This window comes from Salvelinus namaycush, chromosome 10, assembly GCF_016432855.1.
Source record: "Salvelinus namaycush isolate Seneca chromosome 10, SaNama_1.0, whole genome shotgun sequence".
Taxonomy (NCBI): domain Eukaryota; kingdom Metazoa; phylum Chordata; class Actinopteri; order Salmoniformes; family Salmonidae; genus Salvelinus; species Salvelinus namaycush.
In genome coordinates, this window is record NC_052316.1 from 19,310,761 (window position 1) to 19,337,036 (window position 26,276).

Here is a 26,276-nt window from a genome sequence, read left to right on the forward strand (position 1 = left end):
GTCATGCAATATTATTAAATGTACATTTCTTCAGTCGTTATACATTTGCAAAGAATATGCCTTAAAAAATGTGATGGCAATATACATAAAGGTGGACGTGTGTCAGTGCCTTGAATATTGACAGACATCAGAATGAATCTCCCACCATTGTTGGTAGTCACTACATTTCCCATCTAGCCTAGCAAAGTCATGTGCAACGTCTGGTCTCACATGACCTACTTGAGCTTTGACGTCAAATCCATGTTGAAAACTCTCTGGCAGAGGCAGAAGGTAAGGCAGGCTCTCTTCAACAAGAAAACGAAATAAAGGCTTGCATCATATTTCCACCTATTTGTGCAGGATCTACTGGAGGAACAAACAAAACGGGTAACAACATATTTAGTACTGTATGCATTGCATGCCTAACATGATAAACTGATAGTTTAAGTTTCAGGTTGTATTGTCACGTGCACAAGTACTGTGAAATGCCTTTCTGGCAAACTCTTTCCCAACAAAGCAGTAATCAATATCCGTAGTACTATAGAGTAAAGTAGAACAAAAACACACGACCAATAGAAATAAGAAATACACGAGATAGTCAGTAAGCTATATCACGTTACAGGGGTCAGTGCCAGTACCATAGTTCACTGTTTGCTTGGCAAATTAATGTCAGTCTTAGGGGAGAGTCACTTTAGGCTCAATGGAGTTTGAAGAATCAGACCTATTATTGTAAAGCTATGAAATATTATCCATTCCATGGTTGTTTTCATGTTGTGCAGAATTCTACTCTACCCACTGGGCACAGACATCAGTTCAATGTCTAATTTACATTTGGTTGAGTTGTCAGCTATTTTTAATTCAACGTGAAATAAACAAAAATTCCACCATGTCATTGGATTTATGTGAAAATAAAATACAAAATGCCCTTACATTGAAGACTTTCCAAATCCAATGCGTTTTCCATGTTGATACAATTTCATCAGATTTTGTTGGGGTTGAAATTTTGTGGAAACAACATTGATTCAACCAGTTTTGGTACTCTTTTGTAGTGAAGGATTCAATTCAACTCAGGAAATTAACAGCCCCCCCCCCCCCCCCCCCCCAACCAACCAACCAACCATGCACAGTCAGCATATTTTCTCTCACTCAGCCATGACTCCCGTTGTTGGCAGGAAGGCCACTGGCCTTGTAGCTGCCACTTTTACACCGCTCACTCCTGAAGGGTAGGTGATCTAACTTGTTTTATGGGTCATGCTATGTATGCATTTATGATTAGAGCTGTTGTTGACTTCACATTCTTCAACTTATTGTACTCTTTATCCAATCTCTCCCTCTCTCCACAGTGAAATCAACCTTTCAGAGATCAGACCCTACATTGATTACCTGTTAGAGCAACAAGGTGTTAAGAGTATATTTGGTAAGAGCTTCCTCTGTACCTGGCTCCTTGAGGGGTATCCCCTCCGTTCAAACTTGTTCCCCCTCAGTTTTATGTCCCTACAGTAAATAAAACGTCAAATGATTGAGTGACAGGTTGACGCAAAGAAAATATCAGCTGCACTGTGTCAGCACAATGGACAGAGCGGGCCGCAGTGTGTGTAGGGGGGTGATTAGGTATCACTCGTTTGGGTTTCTGTAAAAAGCGTGAAACACTTCTCATCTCTGTGGTAGGCTAAGTGAATAATGTGATACGCCTCCGCCTGTAATTTTTTATTTATAAGGGCAGAGTCAAGTTAAAAGTTACCTGGTGAGGAGGACGCCGTGTTGGAGGCCGGACTCTCCTTCCTGCTCCTCTGCTGTTCCTATGGGGAGTGCACAATGATGGGGAGGGGGTGTGAATGTTCCTGGGTGTGGCACGGAAGATGTCACTGTTTTGGGGTCTGGAGACAACCCCAGTGTCCCCTGTGCATCGTTCGGGAGAGAATGCTCCCTTACCTGCTTCAACAAAGGCTCATGCGGGGAAGTTTGGGTCGCAGGGGTCTAAGGCACTGCATCGCAGTGCTTGAGGCGTCACTACAGCCCTGGGTTCGATCAGTTAAAGGGAAAATGACTACTGCTACGCCCTGACAATATTTGAGGTTAATGCTTACGTGTGAGGAACGTGTCTCAAGCATACTTTTTAAATGTCCAGACAAGAATAAGGGGAGGGTTGTGTGGCGAAGACACGCTATAGGCACATCTCTCAATTTTTTGGTTTCTTTGTGCCAATTATTTGTCAATGTTTTTAAATGCCCCATTAAATTAATAAATATATACACATACACACAGGCAAGAAAAAGTATGTGAACCCTTTGGAATTACCTGGATTTCTGCATAAATTGGTCATCACATTTGATCTGATCTTCATCTAAGTCACAACAATAGACATAATAACACACACATTATTGTATTTTTCTTGTCTATATTGAATACATCATTTAAACATTCACAGTGTAGGTTGGAAAAAGTATGTGAACCCCTAGGCTAATGACTTCTCCAAAAGCTAATTGTCAGGAGTCAGCTAACCTGGATTCCAATCAATGAGATGAGATTGGAGATGTTGCTTAGAGCTGCCTTGCCCTATAAAAAACACTCACAAATTTTAAATTTTTACCCCCTTTTCTCCCCAATTTTCGTGGTATCCAATCGCTAGTAATTACTATCTTGTCTCATCGCTACAACTCCCGTACGGGCTCGGGAGAGATGAAGGTCGAAAGCCATGCGTCCTCCGAAGCACAACCCAACCAAGCCGCACTGCTTCTTAACACAGCGCGCCTCCAACCCGGAAGCCAGCCGCACCAATGTGTCGGAGGAAACACCGTGCACCTGGCCCCCTTAGCGCGCACTGCGCCCGGCCCGCCACAGGAGTCGCTGGAGCGCGATGAGACAAGGATATCCCTAGCGGCCAAACCCTCCCTAACCCGGACGACGCTAGGCCAATTGTGCGTCGTCCCACGGACCTCCCGGTCGCGGCCGGCTGCGACAGAGCCTGGGCGCGAACCCAGAGACTCTGGTGGCGCAGCTAGAACACTCACAAAATTTGAGTTTGCTATTCACAAGAAGCATTGCCTGATGTGAACCATGCCTCAAACAAAAGAGATCACAGAAGACCTAAGATGAAGAATTGTTGACTTACATAAAGCTGGAAAGGGTTACAAAAGTATCTCTAAAAGCCTTTATGTTCATTAGTCCACGGTAAGACAAATTGTCTATAAATGGAGAAAGTTCAGCACTGTTGCTACTCTCCCTAGGAGTGGCCGTCTTGCAAAGATGACTGCAAGAGCACAGCACAGAATGCTCAATGAGGTTAAGAAGAATCCTAGAGTGTCAGCTAATGACTTACAGAAATCTCTGGAACATGCTAATCTCTGTTGACGAGTTTGCGATACGTAAAACACTAAACAAGAATGGTGTTCATGGGAGGACACCACAGAAGAAGCCACTACAGTCCAAAAAAAACTGCTGCACTTCTGAAGTTTGCTGAACTGCACCTGGATGTTCCACAGCGCTACTGGCAAAATATTCTGTGGACAGATGAAACTACAGTTGAGTTGTTTGGAAGGAACACACAACACTGTGGAGAAAAAAATGCACAGCACACCAACATCAAAACCTCATCCCAACTGGAAAGTATGGTGGAGGGATTATCATGGTTTGGGGATGCCTCAGGGACTGGACTGATTGCTATCATCAGAGGAAAAATTAATTCCCAAGTTTATCAAGACATTTTTCAGGAGACTGTTCGGCTATCTGTCTGCCAATTGAAGCTCAACAGAAGTTGGGTGATGCAACAGGACAACGACCCAAAACACAGAAGTAAATCAACAACAGAAGAAAATACGCCTTCTGGAGTCCTGACCTCAACTCGATTTGAGTTGCTGTGGCATGACCTCGAGAGCAGTTCACACCAGACATCCCAAGAATATTGCTGAACTGAAACAGTTTTGTAAAGAGGAATGGTCCAAAATTCCTCCTGACCGTTGTGCAGGTCTGATCCGCAACTACAGAACATGTTTGGTTGAGGTTATTGCTGCCAAAGAAGGGTCAACCAGTTTGGTTTCTCAAATGACTGCCTCGCCTGGTTCACCAACTACTACTCAGACGGAGTTTAGTGTGTCAAATCGGAGGGCCTGTTGTCCGGACCTCTGGCAGTCTCTATGGGGGTGCCACAGGGTTCAATTCTCGGGCCGACTCTTTTCTCTGTATACATCAATGATGTCGCTCTTGCGGCTGCTGATTCTCTGATCCACCTCTACACAGACGACACCATTCTGTATACTTCTGGCCCTTCTTTGGACACTGTTAACTAACCTCCAGACGAGCTTCAATGCCATACAACTCTCATTCCGTGGCCTCCAACTGCTCTTAAATGGAAGTAAAACTAAATGCATGCTCTTCAACCGATTTCTGCCCGCCTAGCATCACTACTCTGGACGATTCTGACTTAGAATATGTGGACAAATAACTAGGTGTCTGGTTAGACTGTACACACTCCTTCCAGACTCACATTAAGCATCTCCAATCCAAAATTAAATCTAGAATCGGCTTCCGATTTCGCAACAAAGCATCCTTCACTCATGCTGCCAAACATACCCTCGTAAAACTGACTCTCCTACCGATCCTTGACTTCGGCAATGTCATTTACAAAATAGCCTCCAGTAGTCTATCACAGTGCCATCCGTTTCGTCACCAAAGCCCCATATACTACCCACCACTGCAACCTGTATGCTCTCGTTGGCTGGCCCTCGCTTCATATTCGTCGCCAAACCCACTGGCTCCAGGTCATCTATAAGTATTTTCTAGGTAAAGCCTGCCTTATCTCAGCTCACTGGTCACCATAGCAGCACCCACCCGTAGTACACGCTCCAGCAGGTATATTTCACTGGTCACCCCCAAAGCCAATTCCTCATTTGGCTTCCTTTCCTTCCAGTTCTCTGCTGCCAATGACTGGAACGAATTGCAAAAATCAATGAAGCTGGAGACTCATACAGTGGGGCAAAAAAGTATTTAGTCAGCCACCAATTGTGCAAGTTCTCCCACTTAAAAAGATGAGAGTTGCCTGTAATTTTCATCATAGGTACACTTCAACTATGACAGACAAAATGAGAAAAGAAAATCCAGAAAATCACATTGCAGGATTTTTAATGAATTTATTTGCAAATTATGGTGGAAAATAAGTATTTTGGTCACCTACAAACAAGCAAGATTTCTGGCTCTCACAGACCTGTAACTTATTCTTTAAGAGGCTCCTCTGTCCTCCACTCGTTACCTGTATTAATGGCACCTGTTTGAACTTGTTATCAGTATAAAAGACACCTGTCCACAACCTCAAACAGTCACACTCCAAACTCCACTATGGCCAAGACCAAAGAGCTGTCAAAGGACACCAGAAACAAAATTGTAGACCTGCACCAGGCTGGGAAGACTGAATCTGCAATAGGTAAGCAGCTTGGTTTGAAGAAATCAACTGTGGGAGCAATTATTAGGAAATGGAAGACATACAAGACCACTGATAATCTCCCTCGATCTGGGGCTCCACGCAAGATCTCACCCCGTGGGGTCAAAATGATCACAAGAACGGTGAGCAAAAATCCCAGAACCACACGGGGGGACCTAGTGAATGACCTGCAGAGAGCTGGGACCAAAGTAACAAAGCCTACCATCAGTAACACACTACTCCGCCAGGGACTCAAATCCTGCAGTGCCAGACGTGTCCCCCTGCTTAAGCCAGTACATGTCCAGGCCCGTCTGAAGTTTGCTAGAGAGCATTTGGATGATCCAGAAGAAGATTGGGAGAATGTCATATGGTCAGATGAAACCAAAATAGAACTTTTTGGTAAAAACTCAACTCGTCGTGTTTGGAGGACAAAGAATGCTGAGTTGCATCCAAAGAACACCATACCTACTGTGAAGCATGGGGGTGGAAACATCATGCTTTGGGGCTGTTTTTCTGCAAAGGGACCAGGACGACTGATCCGTGTAAAGGAAAGAATGAATGGGGCCATGTATCGTGAGATTTTGAGTGAAAACCTCCTTCCATCAGCAAGGGCATTGAAGATGAAACGTGGCTGGGTCTTTCAGCATGACAATGATCCCAAACACACCGCCCGGGCAACGAAGGAGCGGCTTCGTAAGAAGCATTTCAAGGTCCTGGAGTGGCCTAGCCAGTCTCCAGATCTCAACCCCATAGAAAATCTTTGGAGGGAGTTGAAAGTCCGTGTTGCCCAGCAACAGCCCCAAAACATCATTGCTCTAGAGGAGATCTGCATGGAGGAATGGGCCAAAATACCAGCAACAGTGTGTGAAAACTTTGAAGACTTACAGAAAACGTTTGACCTCTGTCATTGCCAACAAAGGGTATTTAACAAAGTATTGAGAAACTTTTGTTATTGACCAAATACTTATTTTCCACCATAATTTTCAAATAAATTCATTAAAAATCCTACAATGTGATTTTCTGGATTTTTTTTCTCATTTTGTCTGTCATAGTTGAAGTGTACCTATGATGAAAATTACAGGCCTCTCTCATCTTTTTAAGTGGGAGAACTTGCACAATTGGTGGCTGACTAAATACTTTTTTGCCCCACTGTATCTCCCTCACTAACTTTAAGTATCGGCTATCAGAGCAGCTTACAGATCATTGAACCTGTACATAGCTCATCTGTAAATAGCCCATCCCACTACCTCATCCCCATGTTGTTATTTATTACATTTTTATATATATATTTATTTTTTTGCACCCCAGTATCTCTACTTGCACATTCATCTTCTGCACATCTAATACTCCAGTGTTTATTTGCTATATTGTAATTATTCTGCCACTACGGCCTATTTATTGCCTTATCTCCCTAATCTTGCTTCATTTGCACACACTGTATATAGACTTTTCTATTGTGTTATTGGCTGTATGTTTGTTTATTCCATGTGTAACTCTGTGTTGTATGTGTCGCACTGCTTTGCTTTATCTTGGCCAGGTCGCAGTTGTAAATGAGAACTTGTTCTATACTGGCCTACCTGGTTAAATAAAGGTGAAATAATAAAAAAAAATAATCTAAGGGTTCACATACTTTATCCACCCTGCACTGTGAATGTTTACACGGTGTGTTCAATAAAGACATATAAACGTATAATTGTTTGTTATTAGTTTAAGCAGACTGTGTTTGCCTATTGTTGTGACCTAGATGATCAGATCAAATTCTATGTCCAATTTATGCAGAACTCCAGGTATTTCCAAAGGGTTCACATACTTCTTGCCACTGTATATACTGTACTTATCTGCAAAGTTAATCCCAACATACTCCCCAATTTTAGAATGTATGGTTACGGAAATTCTACAAAATGACATTGTTTGGAGAGCTCACAAACTGCAATAACATTTTACCAGTTTACTGTCAATTTCTTCGTTGTCTGTTTGGAGAGCATGTGTCCGATTTCTCCATGTTTAATGTTGTGTGAACGCGCATACTTTAGTTTGCATAGATATACCTGGCCTGTGTGCCAATAATAGGTGTTCTAGTTAGTTCAGTGTTGGGTAACCCAAGGGGAGGCTGGATCTGAGCCTGGTAGACCCCACCTGTTGGGTAACCCAAGGGGAGGCTGGATCTGAGCCTGGTAGACCCCACCTGTTGGGTAACCCAAGGGGAGGCTGGATCTGAGCCTGGTAGACCCCACCTGTTGGGTAACCCAAGGGGAGGCTGTATCTGAGCCTGGTAGACCCCACCTGTTGGGTAACCCAAGGGGAGGCTGTATCTGAGCCTGGTAGACCCCACCTGTTGGGTAACCCAAGGGGAGGCTGTATCTGAGCCTGGTAGACCCCACCTGTTGGGTAACCCAAGGGGAGGCTGTATCTGAGCCTGGTAGACCCCACCTGTTGGGTAACCCAAGGGGAGGCTGTATCTGAGCCTGGTAGACCCCACCTGTTGGGTAACCCAAGGGGAGGCTGTATCTGAGCCTGGTAGACCCCACCTGTTGGGTAACCCAAGGGGAGGCTGTATCTGAGCCTGGTAGACCCCACCTGTGCTTTATTGGTTAAGTCAGAATGTGCCTGATGAGGGTTTTTCTTTTGAATGCTGACATTTTGAAGTCAGAATTTTTTTATATTTGTAAATATCAGCGTCATCTTTGAAACACCAGCGCTGTGTAAATAAATCCAACAGTCATTTGTACCTCTACCTGCCTGCCTCCTGCTGAATCTTTGGTCTTACCACTGCTATAAGGACCCTATTTTACACTGATACAGGGCAGCAGAGATGGGCTACAGATTTCGCGCCAACCTGTCACATCAAAAGCACTCAATGAGTCTGCGTTTGAACTTTGTTTATTGTGGTATAGCGTGAGCTAAGCAGAATTCAATATAATTCTATTGCAAGAACGCACAAAAATGTAGCTGCCTCGCCGATTTCAACTGCCTACTTAGTCACTTTATTGGCTTCCTCCTTTAGAATTGTGCAAAGTCATAGAGGTACTATCACTTTCCTACCAAGCTCAAGCACAGCTGTTAGTTATGCCTCTGTTCTTTTCCCCAACCGCTCCACCAGTAAATGGCACGACAGGAGAAGGTATGTCTCTCACTGTGGAGGAGAGGAAGCTGCTTGCAGTGGAGTGGTGTCATCAGGGCAAGAACAAGTAAGTCTGTGAAATGCCATTCTTGCAATTTCTAAACCCAACAAGTAAGTAATACAGAATGTGGTTATCAAATGTGTGTAATATAGTTTATACACTGAGTATACAAAACATTAAGAACAACTTTTTCCATGACAGACTGACCAGGTGAATCAAGGTGAAAGCTATGGTCCCTTATTGATGTCACTTGTTAAATCCACTTCTATGAAGGGGAGGAGACAGGTTATTAAAGAAGGATCTTTAAGCCTTGAGACATGGTTTGTGTATGTGTGCCATTCAGAGGGTGAATGGGTAAGACAAAAGTGCCTTTGAACGGGGTATGGTAGTAGGTGTCTGGTGCATCGGTTTGTGTCAAGACCTGCAACATGGGCCAGCATCCCTGTGGGATGCTTTCGATACATTGTAGAGTCCATGCCCCAATGAATTGAGGCTGTTCTTAGGGCAAAAGGAGGTAGGGGTGGTGCAACTCAATATTAAGAAGGTGTTCCTAATGTTTGCTATACTCAATGTATGTGGCAATACTGTTTGTGTGTGTGTGAATGAGTCACTGATTAAGCCTTGCTGGCTTCTTGGCACACTTTGCTGTGTCTTCACAGGCTGGAGCAGGTGATAGTGCATGTGGGCTGCATGAGTCTGAAGGACTCCCAGGAGCTGGTGAGTCATCCCTGCCACAATCTGCTGGTACTCTTGCCTACCCATAGCTAGTCTAAACTCAGCACAAGGGCTTGGAAAAGCTCACAGTGTAATTAAGGTGTCGTACTGTCTCTGTGTCCCCCATGCAGGCACGACATGCTGCTGAAATAGGAGCCGATGGGATATCAGTGATCTCCCCCTCTTTCTTCAAACCCGCCACTGCAGGTGCGTTGAGCCTAATTTTCGGTTGTGATGTATACTTGTGGTTCTGTTTGCTCATTACGGTATGACTATGCCATTCCACCTGGATCAACGTTGCAGAGAAATTCACTGTAGGGATTTCCTTTCCTTACTCTGTTTCCTTCCACTGAACTCAGATGCTCTGAGGATGTTTCTCCAGGAAGTGGCTGCAGCCGCCCCAGCCATGCCCTTCTATTATTATCACATTCCAGCTGTGACCGGGGTCAACTGTGAGTACTCTGCTTTCAGTTGATATGATACAGTCGGTCACTTCTTGATGCACCTCTGCATGTGATACTCTAATATTCAGGGTTTGAATTACAAGGATGTTGATTCTCAGCCACTCTTTTCTCCTGTCAGTGCGATCAAGGGATGTGTTGGAGGGGATAGAGAATCAGATCCCCTCGTTCCAGGGGCTGAAGTTCAGTGGTAGCGACCTGATGGACTTTGGCCAGTGTGTCAGCTATAGTCCATCTCACTGGTCACTCCTATATGGTATAGATGAGGTCAGCACTTCATCTTTCTTCTCCCTCTCTGTCAGTATGAAGATAACTTATCCTTAGAGCAGTGTTTCCCAACTCCAGTGCTCAAGTACCCCAAACAGTACACATTTTTATTGTAGCCCCAGACAAGCACATTCAACTTGTCAAATAATCATCAAGCCCTCGATCATTTAAATCAGGTGTTTTTATTTGGGGCACCAACAACAATGTGTACTGTTGGGATACTCGAGGACTGCCTTGGAGGCAAGTCGTGTTCAGTATGTTATGTTTATCTAATTAAAGAATGTTTTACTCTTTAACAGCAACTGCTAGGAGCTATGGCAATGGGTGCCAATGGGGCTGTAGGCAGGTTGGTCTCCATTTGATATCATACTTTAACCCTGAGAACTATGCTCTCTGTGTGAAGTCAGTCCATTAGGCAGACACTTAGTGCATTCGGAGGGTATTCAGACACCTTGACTTTTTCCACATTTTGTTATGTTACAGCCTTATTCTAAAATGTATTAAATGTTTTTTTTCTCATCAATCTACACACAATACCACATAATGACAAAAAAATAGAAATATTTTACAGACCCTTTACTCAGTACTTTGTTGAAGCATCTTTGGCAGCAATTATAGCCCAGAGTCTTCTTGGGTACGATGCTACAAGCTTAGCACACCTGTATTTGTGGAGTTTCTCCCATTCTTCTCTGCAGATCCTCAAGCTCTGTCAGGTTGGCTAGGGAGCGTCACTGCACAGCTATTTTCACGTCTCTCCAGAGATGTTCGATCGGGTTCAAGTCCGGGCTCTGGCTGGGCCACTCAAGGACATTGAGACTTGTCCCAAAGCCACTCCTGCGTTGTCTTGGCTGTGTGTTAGGGTCGTTGTCCTGTTGGAAGGTGAACCTTCCCCCCAGTCTGTGGTCCTGTTCTTGGTTTTCATCAAGGATCTCTCTGTACTTTGCTTCGTTCATCTTTGCCTCAATCCTGACTCGTCTCCCAGTCCCTGCCCCTGAAAAACATCCCCACAGCATGATGCTGCCACCACCATGCTTCACTGTAAGGATGGTGCCAGGTTTCCTAGGAATAGTCTTGGTGGTTCTTAACTTCTTCCATTTTAAGAATGATGGAGGCCACTGTGTTCTTGGGGACCTTCAATGGTCCAGAAATGTTTTGGTACCCTTCCCCAGATCTGTGCCTCGACACAATCCTGTCTCGGAGCTCTACAGACAATTCCTTCGACCTCATGGCTTGATTTTTGCTCTGACATGCACTGTCAACTGTGGGACCTTATAGAGACAGGTGTGTGCCTTTCCAAATCTGTCCAATCAATTGAATTTACCACAGGTGGACTCAAGTTGTAGAAACATCTCAAGGATGATCATTGGAAACAAGATGCACCAGAGCTAAATTTCAAGTCTCATAGCAAAGGGTCTGAATACTTATGTAAGGTATTTTTGTTTTTTGTTTTGTATTTTACCCCCTTTTTCTCCTCAATGTCAATCTTGTCTCATCACTGCAACTGCCCAACGGGCTCGGGAGGTGAAGGTCGATTTCATGCGTCCTCCGAAACATGACCCGCCAAACCGCACTTCTTAACACCCGCCCGCTTAACCCTGAAGCCAGCCGCACCAATGTGTCGGAGGGAACACCGTTCAACTGACAACCGGGTCAGCCTGCAGGCGCCCGGCCTGCCACAAGGGGTCGCTAGAGCGCGATGAGCCAAGTAAAGCCCTAACCTGGACGACGCTGGGTCAATTGTGCGCCGCCCTATGGGACTCCCGATCACGGCCGGTTGTAATAAAGCCCGGAATCGAACCCGGGTCTGTAGTGACACGATGCAGTGCCTTAGAACGCTGCGCCACTCGGGAGGCCCTGATACCTTGTTTTTATTTTTATGAATTAGCAAACATTTCTAAAAACCTGTTTTTGCTTTGTCATTATGGGGTATTGTGTGTAGATTGATTAAATAAAACATTTTCCTCAATTTTAGAATAAGGCTGTAACATAACAAAATGTAGAAAAAGTCAAGGGGTCTGAATACTTTCCGAATGCACTGTATGTCTTAGAAATGCCACTCTCTCCCCAGCACATACAACTACCTGGGCAGAAGTGTGAACAGACTCATGTCAGCCTTTGATAAAGGGGACCTCCCCAAGGCCAGGACTATACAGGTACACCTCCTTTTCAGCCTCAGACAAAACAACAACTCAGGACATCATTGTAGACATCATTGACATCATTCCTAAATCTGTGCTAATCTGATTGATTCATGTCTTTGATCTCCCTTTGCAGTTCCAGGTGCAAGATATACTCTGTTATGCAATAAAGCTGGGTGAGTGAGTGCAACATTTTCACCCACAAAAGTCATTCCCATGTGTGTCATCTGTGAGATTAACCTAGAGTGAGTCTGTGCATTTTGTGATGTGATACATTGTGTTTGTGTGTGTGCAGGGTTTGATTTGGCTGTAAATAAGCAGCTGATGAGTGAGGTGTCAGGATTGGCTCTGGGCCCTCCCCGCCTGCCCTTGCTGCCCTGCCCCCATCCCAAGGCCCTCTCCATAGCACAGAGACTCCAGCAGATCCTCGGGGAGCAATGACAGTAGCACGGCGGCTTGGCTTTATAGGCCAGCCTGGGAGCATTACAGAGTCGGTTAAAACAATCATGCGTTTCTTTGTTTATCTAGACTCTCCAAGATGTCAACTCTGAAATCTCCTATTCTGTTCTCCTGCTTCTAACTGATTTTAATAAGGAGGCACAGAAAACACTAACACTGTATCCAATAAGTTTGATTTAACTGACTATCGCCTGCACATGTATTCAAATGTAAAGAAACATTCCACTGCCAGAAGCCCAAAATGCCCAAAAACACAGACATGCAAGAGGTGCAATCAAGCATCATGTAGTAGGGCATTAAGAGCATCCGGAGCATAGCCTACTAGGGAACTGTTAAAAATACTCTGTTTTACAGATTGGCTGGGTTACAGAGGGACTTTTAGCACCTTGTATCTTAAAATGGTTTCTGATATTTAATCTATATTGATTTTATAGTGAGACCTGCAGGGTTGTTTTCTTCATACTTTATTTGTTTTTACTCTCTTTGTCGTTTACAGGAACAACAATGCATTATTGTGTGTTCGATACCTTTTCATATAAGTACTGTATTAGACTGTAACCTAACCCTGAAGTAAATCAGTACATCTATAAGTTGAATTGCACTCTTTCCAGTATTGTAGTCTTGATATTGTCTTTAAAGTGAATTACAGTATACCTGAACTTGTATGCGAGTGAAAGGGAAATCTAAACAAAACTTGAATAATTTTTGTAAACACTCTTGGACATTGCATATGAAATAAAAGATCAACCGTTTTGGAATGTTATGCCATATAGATTTTCACCTGTTATTCTCCCAAGTTTCATGTTCATTTGTTTGTCTCTCTCTTTCTCTGTTATGATTCTGAGCTCTGCAGAGTATGACTTCAGTTTCAGATCTCTTTCAGTACTTGTAAACCAAAAAGCAGAATGATCTCAGAGGTTGTGTGCCTGCCTGCCTCTGTCAGACAGAGAAGTGCTTTGTCCATGTCAGTCCCTCTTGGCTGTGGTGTCTGCGGTCTCTCTGTGTTCTTAGTTGCTCCCTTTCTTCCTCCCCCTCTACATCCCTGACCCTCTACTTCCCTGGTCCTTTCCATATCCTCTATTGACTATACTACACAATCCACCCGTGATCATACACACTTTTCACTCTTCTGACGTGAGGGGAGAGACCAAGCCAGCCTTTCTACTCAATAACACTATCACCAACTCTTGGACAGAATGAAACTTTGGACATGTTTTCTTTGAGGCTATTGAAGCATAGTTGTTGTGAAATCTAATGGAATTTGATTAAATGTGTACAGGAGTTAGAGACAGGGACAGACGGAGCCGGAGGGAATGAGCGAGGGAGAGGGGTGTGTGGTTTTGGCTGGGATAAGAAAAGAGATGGTTGGTCAGGAATCTGGCTGAAGGACAGTGGGAGGAGGAACACGTGATGTTCAGAAGTCTCTCAGAGGAACTGAAGCTCTCTTTGAGCCCATGCTTTGGTACGGTAAGTTGGGTTATTGATAACAGCAATGGTTTGGGTTTATCTTGGGCTCTGGGTGTTCTTGTTGGGGTGTAGCCCCTCACAGCTGCATGGGCAGGTTATTCTAGGTAAGGGGGAAGTGTGTGGAGGGGCAGTGGAGGGCCAGTGTGACACCAACCTCACATGTGTTTCTGTGAAGCCCGCTGACAAGGAGCAAACACCCAGTGCTGGACTCTGCAGCCGTGAGTCTACCTGTTACTATTCCCAATATTATGTGTTCCATATTTTGACTTTTATTTGTTTTATTCATGAGTGTATTTGAAAAGCAGTTAGATAAATTGTTATTTGCGTCCTCTAGTGAACTCCACTTTGGCTATGACAATGGAATTACAGTATTGTAACTAATTACAGAGGTGCGTGCAGTGCATCATATTGTCTATATTGCCCATAGCTCCCCTTGCCCCAGGCTGTGTGCCATGCTCTGGAGTGCTGTGTCCCCGTGCCAGGCGAGTCTGCCCTGGGGGACATGTCACTGAGCCGTGTGGCTGCTGCCCACAGTGTGCCCGTCAGATGGGCCAGGTGTGTGGAGGCCCCCACTGGGAGAAAGGCTACTGTGACAGAGACCTCACCTGCACCCTGTTCACCGGACGCAGCCCTGCCAGACCCCCACACACCGGCGTGTGCAAAGGTAAGAGGATTGGTTCTAACAGATTGGGCTTAAGAGGGCACATTGAGGTATGGCCCCTGTACAAATTTAAGCATTGCGTAACAGCCACAGTGATGAAAGTGGTGCATGGTTGTGTATTATGTAACAGCTTACATTTGTTAATGGGTGACTGTGTATGTCCGCCTATAACCTACATATTCATAATTATTACATAGATTTATACGTAGATATCGGTTTTTTCTATACATTGTCAGGATAGAACGGTGGTGTCGGGGGAGGGGTGTGTCTCTGTTAACACCTGGTCTCTAATATGAAGGAAGTCTCGAGTTTCTGCTCGCCAGAGTTAGAATACCTCATGATAAGCTGTAGACCATACTATTTACCAAGAGTTTATCTATATTTTGCTATCTATTTACCACCACAAACCGATGTTGGCACTAAGACCGCACTCAACGAGCTGTATAAGTACATAGGCAAACAAGAAAATGCTCATCCAGTGGCAGCGCAGGGAAACTGAAATCTGTTTTACCTCATTTATACCAGCATGTCACCTGTGTAAGTAGAGGTGAAAACACTCTAGATCACCTTTACTCCACACACAGAGACACATACAAAGCTCTCCCTCACCCTCCATTTAGCAAATCTGACCGTAACTCTATCCTCCTGATTCCTGCTTACAAGCATAAACTCAAACAGGAAGTTCCAGTTACACACATGCTTAATATAGAAGTGGTCTGATGAAGCGGATGCTAAACTACAGGACTGTTTCGATAGCACAGACTGGAATATGTTTTGGGATTAATCTGATGGCATTCAGGAGTTTACTACATCAGTCACCGCCTTCATTAATAAGTGCATCGATAACATCGTCCCCACAGTGACCGTACATAGATATCCCAACCAGAAGCCATGGATTACAGGCAACATCCGCACTGAGTTAAAGGCTAGATCTTCCACTTTCAAGGAGTGGGATGCTAATCCGGACGCTTATAAGAAATCCCGCTACGCCCTCCAAGGAACCATCAAACAGGCAAAGTGTCAATACAGAATCCTATTACACCGGCTCTGATGCTCGTTGGATGTGGCAGGGATTGCAAACTATCACGGATTACAAAGGGAAACCCAGCCGCAAGCTGTCCAGTGAAACGAGCCTTCCAGACAAACTATATACCTTCTATGCTCGCGTCGTAGCTAGCAACACTGAACCATGCATGAGAGCACCAGCTGTTCCAGACGACTGTGTGATCACGCTCTCCGTAGCCGATGTGAGTAAGACCTTTAAACAGGTTAGCATTTACAGGGCCGCAGGACCAGATGGATTACCAGAACGTGTACTCAGAGCATGCGCTGGCAAGTGTCTTCAAATCAAATCAAATGTATTTATATAGCCCTTCTTACATCAGCTGATTTCTCAAAGTGCTGTACAGAAACCCAGCCTAAAACCCCAAACAGCAAGCAATGCAGGTGTAAAGGCACGGTGGCTAGGAAAAACTCTCTAGAAAGGCCAAAACCTAGGAAGAAACCTAGAGAGGAACCAGGCTATGAGGGGTGGCCAGTCCTCTTCTGGCTGTGCCGGGTGGAGATTATAACAGAACATGGCCAAGATGTTCAAATGTTCATAAATGACCAGCATGGTCAAATAATAATAATCACAGTAGTTGTCGAGGGTGCAGCAAGTCAGCACCTCAGGAGTAAATGTCAGTTGGCTTTTCATAGCCGATCATTAAGAGTATCTCTACCGCTCCTGCTGTCTCTAGAGAGTTGAAAACAGCAGGTCTGGGACAGGTAGCACGTCCGGTGAACAGGTCAAGGTTCCATAGCCGCAGGCAGAACAGTGGAAACTGGAGCAGCAGCATGGCCAGGTGGACTGGGGACAGCAAGGAGTCATCATTCCAGGTAGTCCTGAGGCATGGTCCTAGGGCTCAGGTCCTCCGAGAGAGAAAGAAAGAGAGAATTAGAGAGAGCATACTTAAATTCACACAGGACACTGGATAAGACAGGAGAAGTACTCCAGATATAACAAACTGACCCTAGCTCCCCGACACATAAACTACTGGAGGCTGAGACAGGAGGGGTCAGGAGACACGGTGGCCCCATCCGATGATACCCCCTAACAGGGTCTTCACTAACATTTTCAACCTCTCCCTGACCCAGTCTGTAATACCTACATGTTTAAGCAGACCACCATAGTACCTGTGCCCAAGAACGCCAAGGTTACCTATCTAAATGACTTTCGCCCCGTAGCACTCGCATTTGTAGCCATGAAATGCTTTGAAAGGCTGGTCATGGCTCACATCACCACCACCATCCCAGACACCCTGGACCCACTTCAATTCGCATACCGCCCCAACAGATCCACAGATGACGCATTCTCTATTGAACTCCACACTGCCCTTTCCCACTTGGACAAAAGGAACACCTACATGAGAATGCTGTTCATTGACTACAGCTCGGCATTTAACACCATAGTGCCCTCAACTCATCACTAAGCTAAGGACTCTGGGATTAAACACCTCCCTCTGCAACTGGATCCTGGACTTCCTGACGGGCTGCCCCCAGGTGGTGAGGGTAGGCAACAACACATCTGCCACGCTGACCCTCAACACGGGGGCCCCTCAGAGGTACGTGCTTAGTCCCCTCCAGTACTCCCTGATCACCCACGACTGCGTGGCCGTGCACAACACCATCATTAAGTTTGCCAACGACACGGCGGTGGTAGGCCTGATCATCGACGACGATGAGACAGCCTGGCAGTGTGGTGCCCGGACAATAACCTCTCCCTCAATATCAGCAAGACAAAGAAGCTGATTGTGGACTACAGGAAATGGAGGGCTGAGCATGCCCCCCATCCACATAGACGGGGCTGTAGTGGAGCAGGTCGAGAGCTTCAAGTTCCTCGGTGTCCACATCCCTCAGGAATTATCATGGTCCACACACACCAACACAGTTGTGAAGAGGGCACTACAACACCTCTTCCCACTCAGGAGGCTGAAAAGATTTGGCATGGGCCCTCAGATCCTCAAAGTTATACAGCTGCACAAGTGAGAGCATCTTGACTGGCTGCATCACTTCTTGGTATGACAACTGCTTGGCACCTGACCGCAAGGAGCTACATCCTTTCAATAATGAGTGAGAAAGTTAGACGCACATATCAAACCCCCACAAGAAAATGCTAACCTCCCATGTTATTGGAATGTTGAGCAGTTAGCATGTCTTGGGGGTATGATATTTGTGTCTAACTGCTCAACATTCCAATAACATGGGAGGTTAGCATTTTTTTGTGGGGCTATGATATGTGTCTAACTTTCTCACACATCATTATTCATGACTCATTCAGGTAGCATCCACATTAATGTATAAGTGGTTAGAAACATTATATTCTTATTTAGAATAAAAGTGACTCAAATTACACTGTACATTATCTACCATTAAATTATTTTGGGCACAAAATTATCTGAAACACAACCAAAACCAACAGCAAATGCATCCAACAAATGTGTAGAGTCACAAGCTTGATGTAGTCATTGCCTGCTATGAATATGGGACCAAATACTTAACTTTTTACTACTTTAGTACTAAGTAAAATTGTCCCAATACTTTTGGTCCCCTAAAATGGGAGAGACTATGTACAAAAAGTGCTGTAATTTGTAAACCGTTCACCCGATATGGATGAAAATACCCTCAAAGCTGACATTAAAGCTGACAGGCTGCACTTTAACCTCAGTCATTGTATCATTTCAAATCCAAAGTGCTGTAGTACAGAGCCAAAACAACAACAAAATATTGCCACTGTCCCAATTCTTTTGGAGCTTACTGTATCTACCTCAATTACCTCGTACCCCTGCACATTGACTCTGTATTGTTACCGTATATATAGCCAAATTATCATTACTCATTGTGTATTTATTTATCAATTTTTATCAATTTATATTTTTTTGTGTCTCACATTGTTGGGAAGGGCCCGTATGTAAGCGTTTAACTATTTGTTTACGAAGCATGTCACAAATAAAATTGTATTTTATTTGACATACACTGCTCAAAAAAATAAAGGGAACACTTAAACAACACAATGTAACTCCAAGTCAATCACACTTCTGTGAAATCAAACTGTCCACTTAGGAAGCAACACTGATTGACAATAAATTTCACATGCTGTTGTGCAAATGGAATAGACAACAGGTGGAAATTATAGGCAATTAGCAAGACACCCCCAATAAAGGAGTGGTTCTGCAGGTGGTGACCACAGACCACTTCTCAGTTCCTATGCTTCCTGGCTGATGTTTTGGTCCCTTTTGAATGCTGGCGGTGCTTTCACTCTAGTGGTAGCATGAGACGGAGTCTACAACCCACACAAGTGGCTCAGGTAGTGCAGCTCATCCAGGATGGCACATCAATGCGAGCTGTGGCAAGAAGGTTTGCTGTGTCTGTCAGCGTAGTGTCCAGAGCATGGAGGCGCTACCAGGAGACAGGCCAGTACATCAGGAGACGTGGAGGAGGCCGTAGGAGGGCAACAACCCAGCAGCAGGACCGCTACCTCCGCCTTTGTGCAAGGAGGAGCACTGCCAGAGCCCTGCAAAATGACCTCCAGCAGGCCACAAATGTGCATGTGTCTGCTCAAACGGTCAGAAACAGACTCCATGAGGGTGGTATGAGGGCCCGATGTCCACAGGTGGGGGTTGTGCTTACAGCCCAACACCGTGCAGGACGTTTGGCATTTGCCAGAGAACACCAAGATTGGCAAATTCGCCACTGGCGCCCTATGCTCTTAACAGATGAAAGCAGGTTCACACTGAGCACATGTGACAGACGTGACAGAGTCTGGAGACGCCGTGGAGAACGTTCTGCTGCCTGCAACATCCTCCAGCATGACCGGTTTGGCGGTGGGTCAGTCATGGTGTGGGGTGACATTTCTTTGGGGGGCTGCACAGCCTTCCATGTGCTCGCCAGAGGTAGCCTGACTGCCATTAGGTACCGAGATGAGATCCTCAGACCATATGCTGGTGCGGTTGGCCCTGGGTTCCTCCTAATGCAAGACAATGCTAGACCTCATGTGGCTGGAGTGTGTCAGCAGTTCCTGCAAGAGGAAGGCATTGATGCTATGGACTGGCCCGCCCGTTCCCCAGACCTGAATCCAATTGAGCACATCTGGGACATCATGTCTCGCTCCATCCACCAACGCCACGTTGCACCACAGACTGTCCAGGAGTTGGCGGATGCTTTAGTCCAGGTCTGGGAGGAGATCCCTCAGGAGACCACCTGCCACCTCATCAGGAGCATGCCCAGGCGTTGTAGGGAGGTCATACAGGCACGTGGAGGCCACACACACTACTGAGCCTCATTTTGTCTTGTTTTAAGGACATTACATCAAAGTTGGATCAGCCTGTAGTGTGGTTTTCCACTTTAATTTTGAGTGTGACTCCAAATCCAGACCTCCATGGGTTGATAAATTTGATTTCCATTGATCATTTTTGTGTGATTTTGTTGTCAGCACATTCAACTATGTAAAGAAAAAAGTATTTAATAAGAATATTTCATTCATTCAGATCTAGGATGTGTTATTTTAGTGTTCCCTTTATTTTTTTGAGCAGTGTATATTATAACAGATCTTCAAATAAAATGTTACCTTTACTATCTCGTTACCTTATCCCAGTAATCTCACCCTGTCTGTGACTCTCCCCTTTCGTGTTCCAGTGTTACTTGGGCATCAGGCAGACCCCCTGGCAGACCCCCTATGCCCCTGGATGTGGGGCTGCAACGTCAGGGCAGGGGCCTGTGACTGCTACTCCCTACAGACTTGCCACGCTGCCTTCTCCTATCACAGTTTGGACCAATGTCTCAAAACAATGAGAGGTGAGATACATAGACCTAGGCACCCATGTATATGGACACACACACACAAACTGATAAGGTTGGAAAGTACTGTAGCCTTTCAATGTTTTGTAGAATAAGCTCCAGCTGTATGTGCTTTTGGAGTTTTAGGCATATGATTGAAACTTGGCTATCGATTTTCCAGGGGATGAGCTCTGGAGTGAGATGGAGGAACAAGGGGAGCATACATGTGTGGAATGGGGCTGTGAGTTGCAGGGAAGCCAGTGTGTGTGTTTGGAGAGGAGCTGCTACTCACCCACACCATTATTCTCTGAAGACACCTGTGAAAACATGCTGCGTGAGTTACCACAAAAATAATAACCAACTGCTGCAACACAATAGAGTAAATCTATATTTCGCAAACAATATGGTATTCAAAAACTAAAAGTGAACATCTATACATTAATCTCCGTTCCTCTTTCTCTCCACATGTCTCTATCTCAGAGAGAGCTCGCTGCAGCAATGTTAACTGCCCTGAGGTCCAAGTCCCTTCCTGCCCTGCTGATTCCTTCCTCACTGAGCCTTACATTCCTCATGGCCAATGCTGCCCCCTGGTGCCAGCTATCTGCACATGCAACTTCGATAAATGCCCGTTGGCACCCCCGACCTGTCCTCCTGGCCAGCAAGTCCACGGTGTGGAGAGCAGGAATGGTCTTCCAGGGGCTTGTTGTCACCAGTACCAGTGTGTGTAGGGTTAGGCACTGCTTAGGCAGGAAAGTTTGATGAGATGATGACAGACAAAGCGAAAGAAGAGAGAAGGGGTAGACAGGCCAAAGGAAAGTGCCAGGACCTCACACAGAGCTGGACTCGACAGACAGGACTCCACTGGTTAATAGCTGATGGATTGCATGGGCAATTTTATATGCATTATGACTCACACATTGCCTACAGTTTTTATTTCTGAAATCATGGCATTAATAGCTTTTTTTGAGCAACGTAGCCTAAATGTAACTAAAACCATTTAACTAAATTCTAATACATTCTAATACATCACTGATAATGGGTTGGGAGGAATAGGCTACTGTGCCCGTGGTAGGATACTGGATGCCATGTGCATATTTTCATAATAAAGGAAACAATAGACCCCTCTTTTCAAATGACATGAGTCGTGATTTATATTTTATGCATAGTGGTCATTTTATTTAATCCCAGAGGCTATTCGATTATAATAAGTGAGGGAGTAACGCGGAACCTTTGAGGCATTACTGTCTGGGATGGACGGTCAGATTTGAGCGACACCCAAAGCACTGGCGTTTCCGGCCAGCTCAGCGCGTCCAGAGTGTTGTGTTGTCAATCTAGCTACTGCTTGTCATTAGCTTTCACTTAGCGACACTGTGGCGATCACTAGTGGTGGACAATAACAAATTCAGTTCCAAAATGGTGCTGCTGACAATGATCGCTCGGTTGGCGGATGGACTGCCGCTTGCCGCCTCAATGCAGGAGGACGAACAGGTTAATATTTCTGGTTTTCCTAATGCCATGTATGTTAGCTTGAATTGCTAGTGCTAGCTATCTATCGACCCACCTACTATTGGCAAATAGTTTTTCGCTAGTGTGCTACGTGTGCAATATGGACCTTGTCATCTATACAGGCCTACTTTCTTCATAATAAAATCATTATATGAGCTTGATTGTGTCTGACATTGAAATCCAGATGGAAGTATTCCTGCTGTGTCAGAGTAACAGGCAGCTAATCATTTAATGGCCTAACTACAGATAATGTGTTTAAACAAAGATTTTTGGTATCCATTAGTGGGAGTTAGAGGATAGGTACTGTTTGGTGTAGCCTGTCAATGCTTTCTTCGTCCTCGATACGTAGTAACAGGAGTCTCATAAAATGGCCATGTCCAGTTGCACGGGGTCCGTTCGAATTCAGAAAATGCTCCGTTATTAAAATAAGTACATTTTTTTCTCCATTTAGTAATCCAACACTGCCATCTTGTCTATTTCAAGTCTTCTCTAATTGACCGAGACATGTGGGTGTCTACCCCGAAGTGCCGCATGTCTTGATCAATGAGCGAAGACTTGAAATATACAAGATGGTGGTGTACACGTTGTTGGATTACTTAGACCCCCCAAATTATTTATTTTAATAAAGGAGCATTTTCTAAATTCAAACGTACCCCGTGCAACTGGACATGGCCATTTGAGACTCTTGTTTCCACAACTCGAGGACGAAACAGTGTCCCCAAGCTAAGGTTGGTCGAAAATGCTCTGCTACACCAAACAGTACCGATCATGTAATGTATACCAAAAATCTTCGGTAAAATCACATCTGGTGTAACAATCTGTAGCTGCTAATGGCCAGGCTTAGTCAGCTCATGTGATTCATTTTGAATGTTGGAATACTGTATCTCCTTTGGTTATTAAAGTAAGTCCATTGAGTAAATTCTGCTCAAGTTAATTTGCGATTTGTGACGGTCTACTGTACTCCCACATTAAATTGTTTATCAAAAGCATCATTCATCCTTGTTATTTCCTTGTAGTTGTAGCGAATAAGGCAACAATGTATTACTGAGTTGCTGTAGGCTACATGTGAGTCTTGCCACCTGCTGGAAGAACTCTAACATGTTTCCCTTGCTTTCCTAACTGCTCTCCCAAAGGGAAGTGAGAAGGTTGGTCTTTTCTCTGCACTGTAACCGATGCTTGGAAATCATACACATTGTTCCTGTGATGTGTCACTGTTACTGTTTTTACCATACCCAGACCACCCGCTTCTTTGTTGATGACATTTATATTGATCCCAATCATTGGTTCAGTGTCCTTTTAAATCTTCTTGGATGCTTAACCTCTTGTACTGTCCTGTGTTTAGTTGGGTCGGGACCTGCAACAGTACCAGAGCCAGGCTAAACAGCTGTTCAGGAAACTGAATGACCAGAGTCCCACACGTTGCACATTAGAGGCAGGCGCCATGTCCTTTCAGTGAGTTCAAACCACACTCTCTTGGCAAAACACTAGTCATAACACACCTTTCTCAAATGTTTTTTAAAGAGTCATGACTTGCACTAATTAGCAGGTATCCACTAACTGTTATGCATCCCAGACACTGACTCATGTTTCCCTTATGTTTCTCCCTCCAGCTACGTCATAGAAAAAGGAGTAGTCTACCTAGTGCTGTCTGAAGCAAGCTTTCCCAAAAAACTTGCCTTTGCTTACCTGGAAGACCTGCAGGCAGAGTTCCATGAACAGCACGGGAAGAAGGTCCCCACTGTGTCCCGGCCGTACTCCTTCATTGAGTTTGGTGAGATTCAATGAAATATATAATCGTTAGAATCCCTACTAACAACCCAATGTTGATTTAATAGGAAACCTTAGCATTAAATTATGAATAAATATGCCATAAAGTCCTGTAACGTTACCATGTCTCTTTTTTATGGAGTTTTTCCTTCTGTCTACAGACACCTACATTCAGAAGACCAAGAAGTCCTACATAGACAGCCGAGCCCGTAGGAACCTGGGCAGCATCAACACAGAGCTGCAGGACGTCCAGAGGATCATGGTGGCCAACATTGAGGAAGTATTGCAACGAGGGGAGGCCTTGTCTGGTAATGTCTACTTCTTGTTCTTCCTTCTCATAGATTTACAGTGATAATGGTTCATGTAGGTCGATGTATAACTGAAAAACCTCTATTATACAAACCTTATCTCCGATGTCTAACTAGGGCCGGGCTTATTTCATTAGCATAAATGCATATCATTGCAACAGAATGATAATAGGTAGAATGTAAATGTTAGGTAGAATTCACTAGATTCACTAATAAAAGCGAGTATCACTTCTGTTACATACTGTTTGTCAAGCTCTGACAAAGAATAGTGCTTCAGAGGAAGAGGAAGCAGATGCCATTCTCACTCATTTGTTCTGGTTTCTGTTCCCTCTGATCACCTGGCTCCACTCCTATCACATCCAGCTCTGGACTCCAAGGCCAGTAATCTGTCCAGCCTGTCAAAGAAGTACAGAAGCGATGCCAAGTACCTGAACACTCGCTCCACCTATGCTAAGCTGGCCGCAGGCGGGGTCTTCTTCATTATGCTTATCGTCTACGTCCGCTTCTGGTGGCTCTGAGAGAGGAGAGGAGATAGGGGAGGGGTTGGAGAAGAAGAGCTGGAAGAAGTTGAGCTCTGGTCTCACATTCTATCCAATATGGGATCCCTCCTTTTAACACAAGACTGTTGAATACTTATTCTTCCCAACTGTCTGTCCATATATCTATAAAGTAATTACATGTTATGTTTTGTTAGCAATTACGTAGTCATCCTGTAGTGGTTATATCTTGGAGTTGAAAGTGTGTGAGTATTGCATGTGAGAATGTGACAGAGGAAATGTTTGTTTTCCTGTGTGTGTGTGTGTGTGTTTGTGTGTTACCAAAACCTGTATGATGACAAATCTTCTCTTATCAATTTAGTTGTGTATAGCAGTAAGAAAGAAAAAATCGACAATTATATTTACCCAGAGGACATCATAAGGGCTTTGCCGTTAATAACACTACTATTATTATGTTGGCATTGAGATTTGGTGGAGATTTCTTAAAGGTTAACCTGCTGTTCTGGGGTGATCAATCACATTACATGTGATATTGGCTGCAGAAATAATATTCCTCATTCACCTTCACGCTGAGAGATTGGAACAGTTTAACACAAGACCAGACACATTCATCAGTTGATGTCTAAAGGGGGCATCTTTTATTTTGTAAGAAGTTTACACAAGTGAAGACAACATCTAAAAAATAAATAAAAAAAAATCAGGATGAGAATTGTAGCTAGTTTATGTTATGTGGCTGGCTTATGCTAATCAGCGGCTGGATAGGATAATGAATTTCAACTTCGCTGTTTCGTCTACTATAAATAAAATGATTTTCACTAAAGTATTGAATTTCTACTACAGAATGCAAACTTGGTAACAAATCAAGGTACGTGCTGTATCGTTCTAATAGAAACACTTGTATTCCTTCCCGGTGCTTGTTCATGAACTTTGGACACAGTCAGTGGTGGTCCATGCATAACATCAGGTCAAAGTCAGACCTCTAAATACATAAGAGGAAGGTGTGTCATCAGCTGAGTTTCGTTCAAGTTGTGGTTGTTTAAAAGAACCAGCAGCTCCTGGTAGGCCTGGTTCATGCGTCAGCTCATGCTATACCTATCCCAGCCAGCAGTTGGTGCCCTTTGCTTATGATAATGTTGCAAGTGAAAATGGCATTCCTTTGCAGCTTGTACTGTTGCGCCGAAGACTAATGCACAAAATCTTAGGGTGGTATTGGAAGAAGAATATAGACTGCTGCTTCCGGGGTAGGAAAAAAACAAGTATCTACATACGTTTAGAAAGTACTGAAGCCTGTTTCTGCTCACATACTTTGAACAGGAAGTGGGCATAGCAGAAATGAGAAGCAGCAGAGGGTAGCGTCAGTAGTAGCATGCAAAGCTAACCACAGGGTACAGGCTAACCTTTTCACCTCTCACCATACTCTCATCTTCAAGGGAAGTGTATGTGACTGACCTAGCAGAGACAGTCTTTACAGGAAGAACACATCAGATACCGATGATACTTAATGGATTCAAAATGATAACGCAGCCTACAGTCATCACTATAGTCGCCATTATTCTAGTCTGTTACATTGCTGGAATCAGCCCATATGCTTCACATGAGCTCTTGGCACTTTAATTTGATTTCACACCCTATAATAGATGTGTCCAGCACCACTTATCAATCCCTCAATCTTATTTTATGCAGGTGGAAACAGTAACAAAAGT

General features: G+C 44.4%; 3 protein-coding genes across 5 annotated transcripts; all 3 read left to right on the forward strand.

The window, feature by feature from the left end:
• Window positions 1-20: 20 nt before the first annotated feature.
• Window positions 21-13,333, forward strand: npl (N-acetylneuraminate pyruvate lyase (dihydrodipicolinate synthase)). Of its 3 annotated transcripts, none has more exons than XM_039002456.1 (12): window positions 21-270; window positions 1,130-1,202; window positions 1,323-1,396; window positions 8,493-8,580; window positions 9,174-9,231; window positions 9,360-9,435; window positions 9,588-9,680; window positions 9,811-9,956; window positions 10,256-10,302; window positions 12,025-12,109; window positions 12,231-12,270; window positions 12,390-13,333. In XM_039002456.1, exons 2-12 carry the CDS (start codon window positions 1,132-1,134, stop codon window positions 12,533-12,535), a joined length of 924 nt encoding a protein of 307 aa, XP_038858384.1. In that variant the 5' UTR covers window positions 21-270; window positions 1,130-1,131; the 3' UTR covers window positions 12,536-13,333. The 3 variants fall into 3 exon arrangements, with proteins under 3 accessions (XP_038858384.1, XP_038858383.1, XP_038858385.1); XM_039002455.1 differs by having other exon boundaries at window positions 23-366; XM_039002457.1 differs by lacking the exon at window positions 1,130-1,202 and having other exon boundaries at window positions 26-366.
• Window positions 13,334-13,983: 650 nt separating this feature from the next.
• On the forward strand, window positions 13,984-21,622 carry LOC120054813 (cysteine-rich motor neuron 1 protein-like). Its single transcript, XM_039002458.1, has 5 exons — window positions 13,984-14,238; window positions 14,448-14,684; window positions 20,355-20,513; window positions 20,677-20,829; window positions 20,976-21,622. Exons 1-5 carry the CDS (start codon window positions 14,046-14,048, stop codon window positions 21,221-21,223), a joined length of 990 nt encoding a protein of 329 aa, XP_038858386.1. The 5' UTR covers window positions 13,984-14,045; the 3' UTR covers window positions 21,224-21,622.
• Window positions 21,623-21,773: 151 nt separating this feature from the next.
• On the forward strand, window positions 21,774-25,396 carry sec22bb (SEC22 homolog B, vesicle trafficking protein b). Its single transcript, XM_039002460.1, has 5 exons — window positions 21,774-21,983; window positions 23,344-23,453; window positions 23,612-23,772; window positions 23,930-24,076; window positions 24,440-25,396. The coding sequence occupies exons 1-5, from the start codon at window positions 21,909-21,911 to the stop codon at window positions 24,592-24,594; spliced, it is 648 nt and encodes a 215-aa protein (XP_038858388.1). The 5' UTR covers window positions 21,774-21,908; the 3' UTR covers window positions 24,595-25,396.
• Window positions 25,397-26,276: the final 880 nt, after the last annotated feature.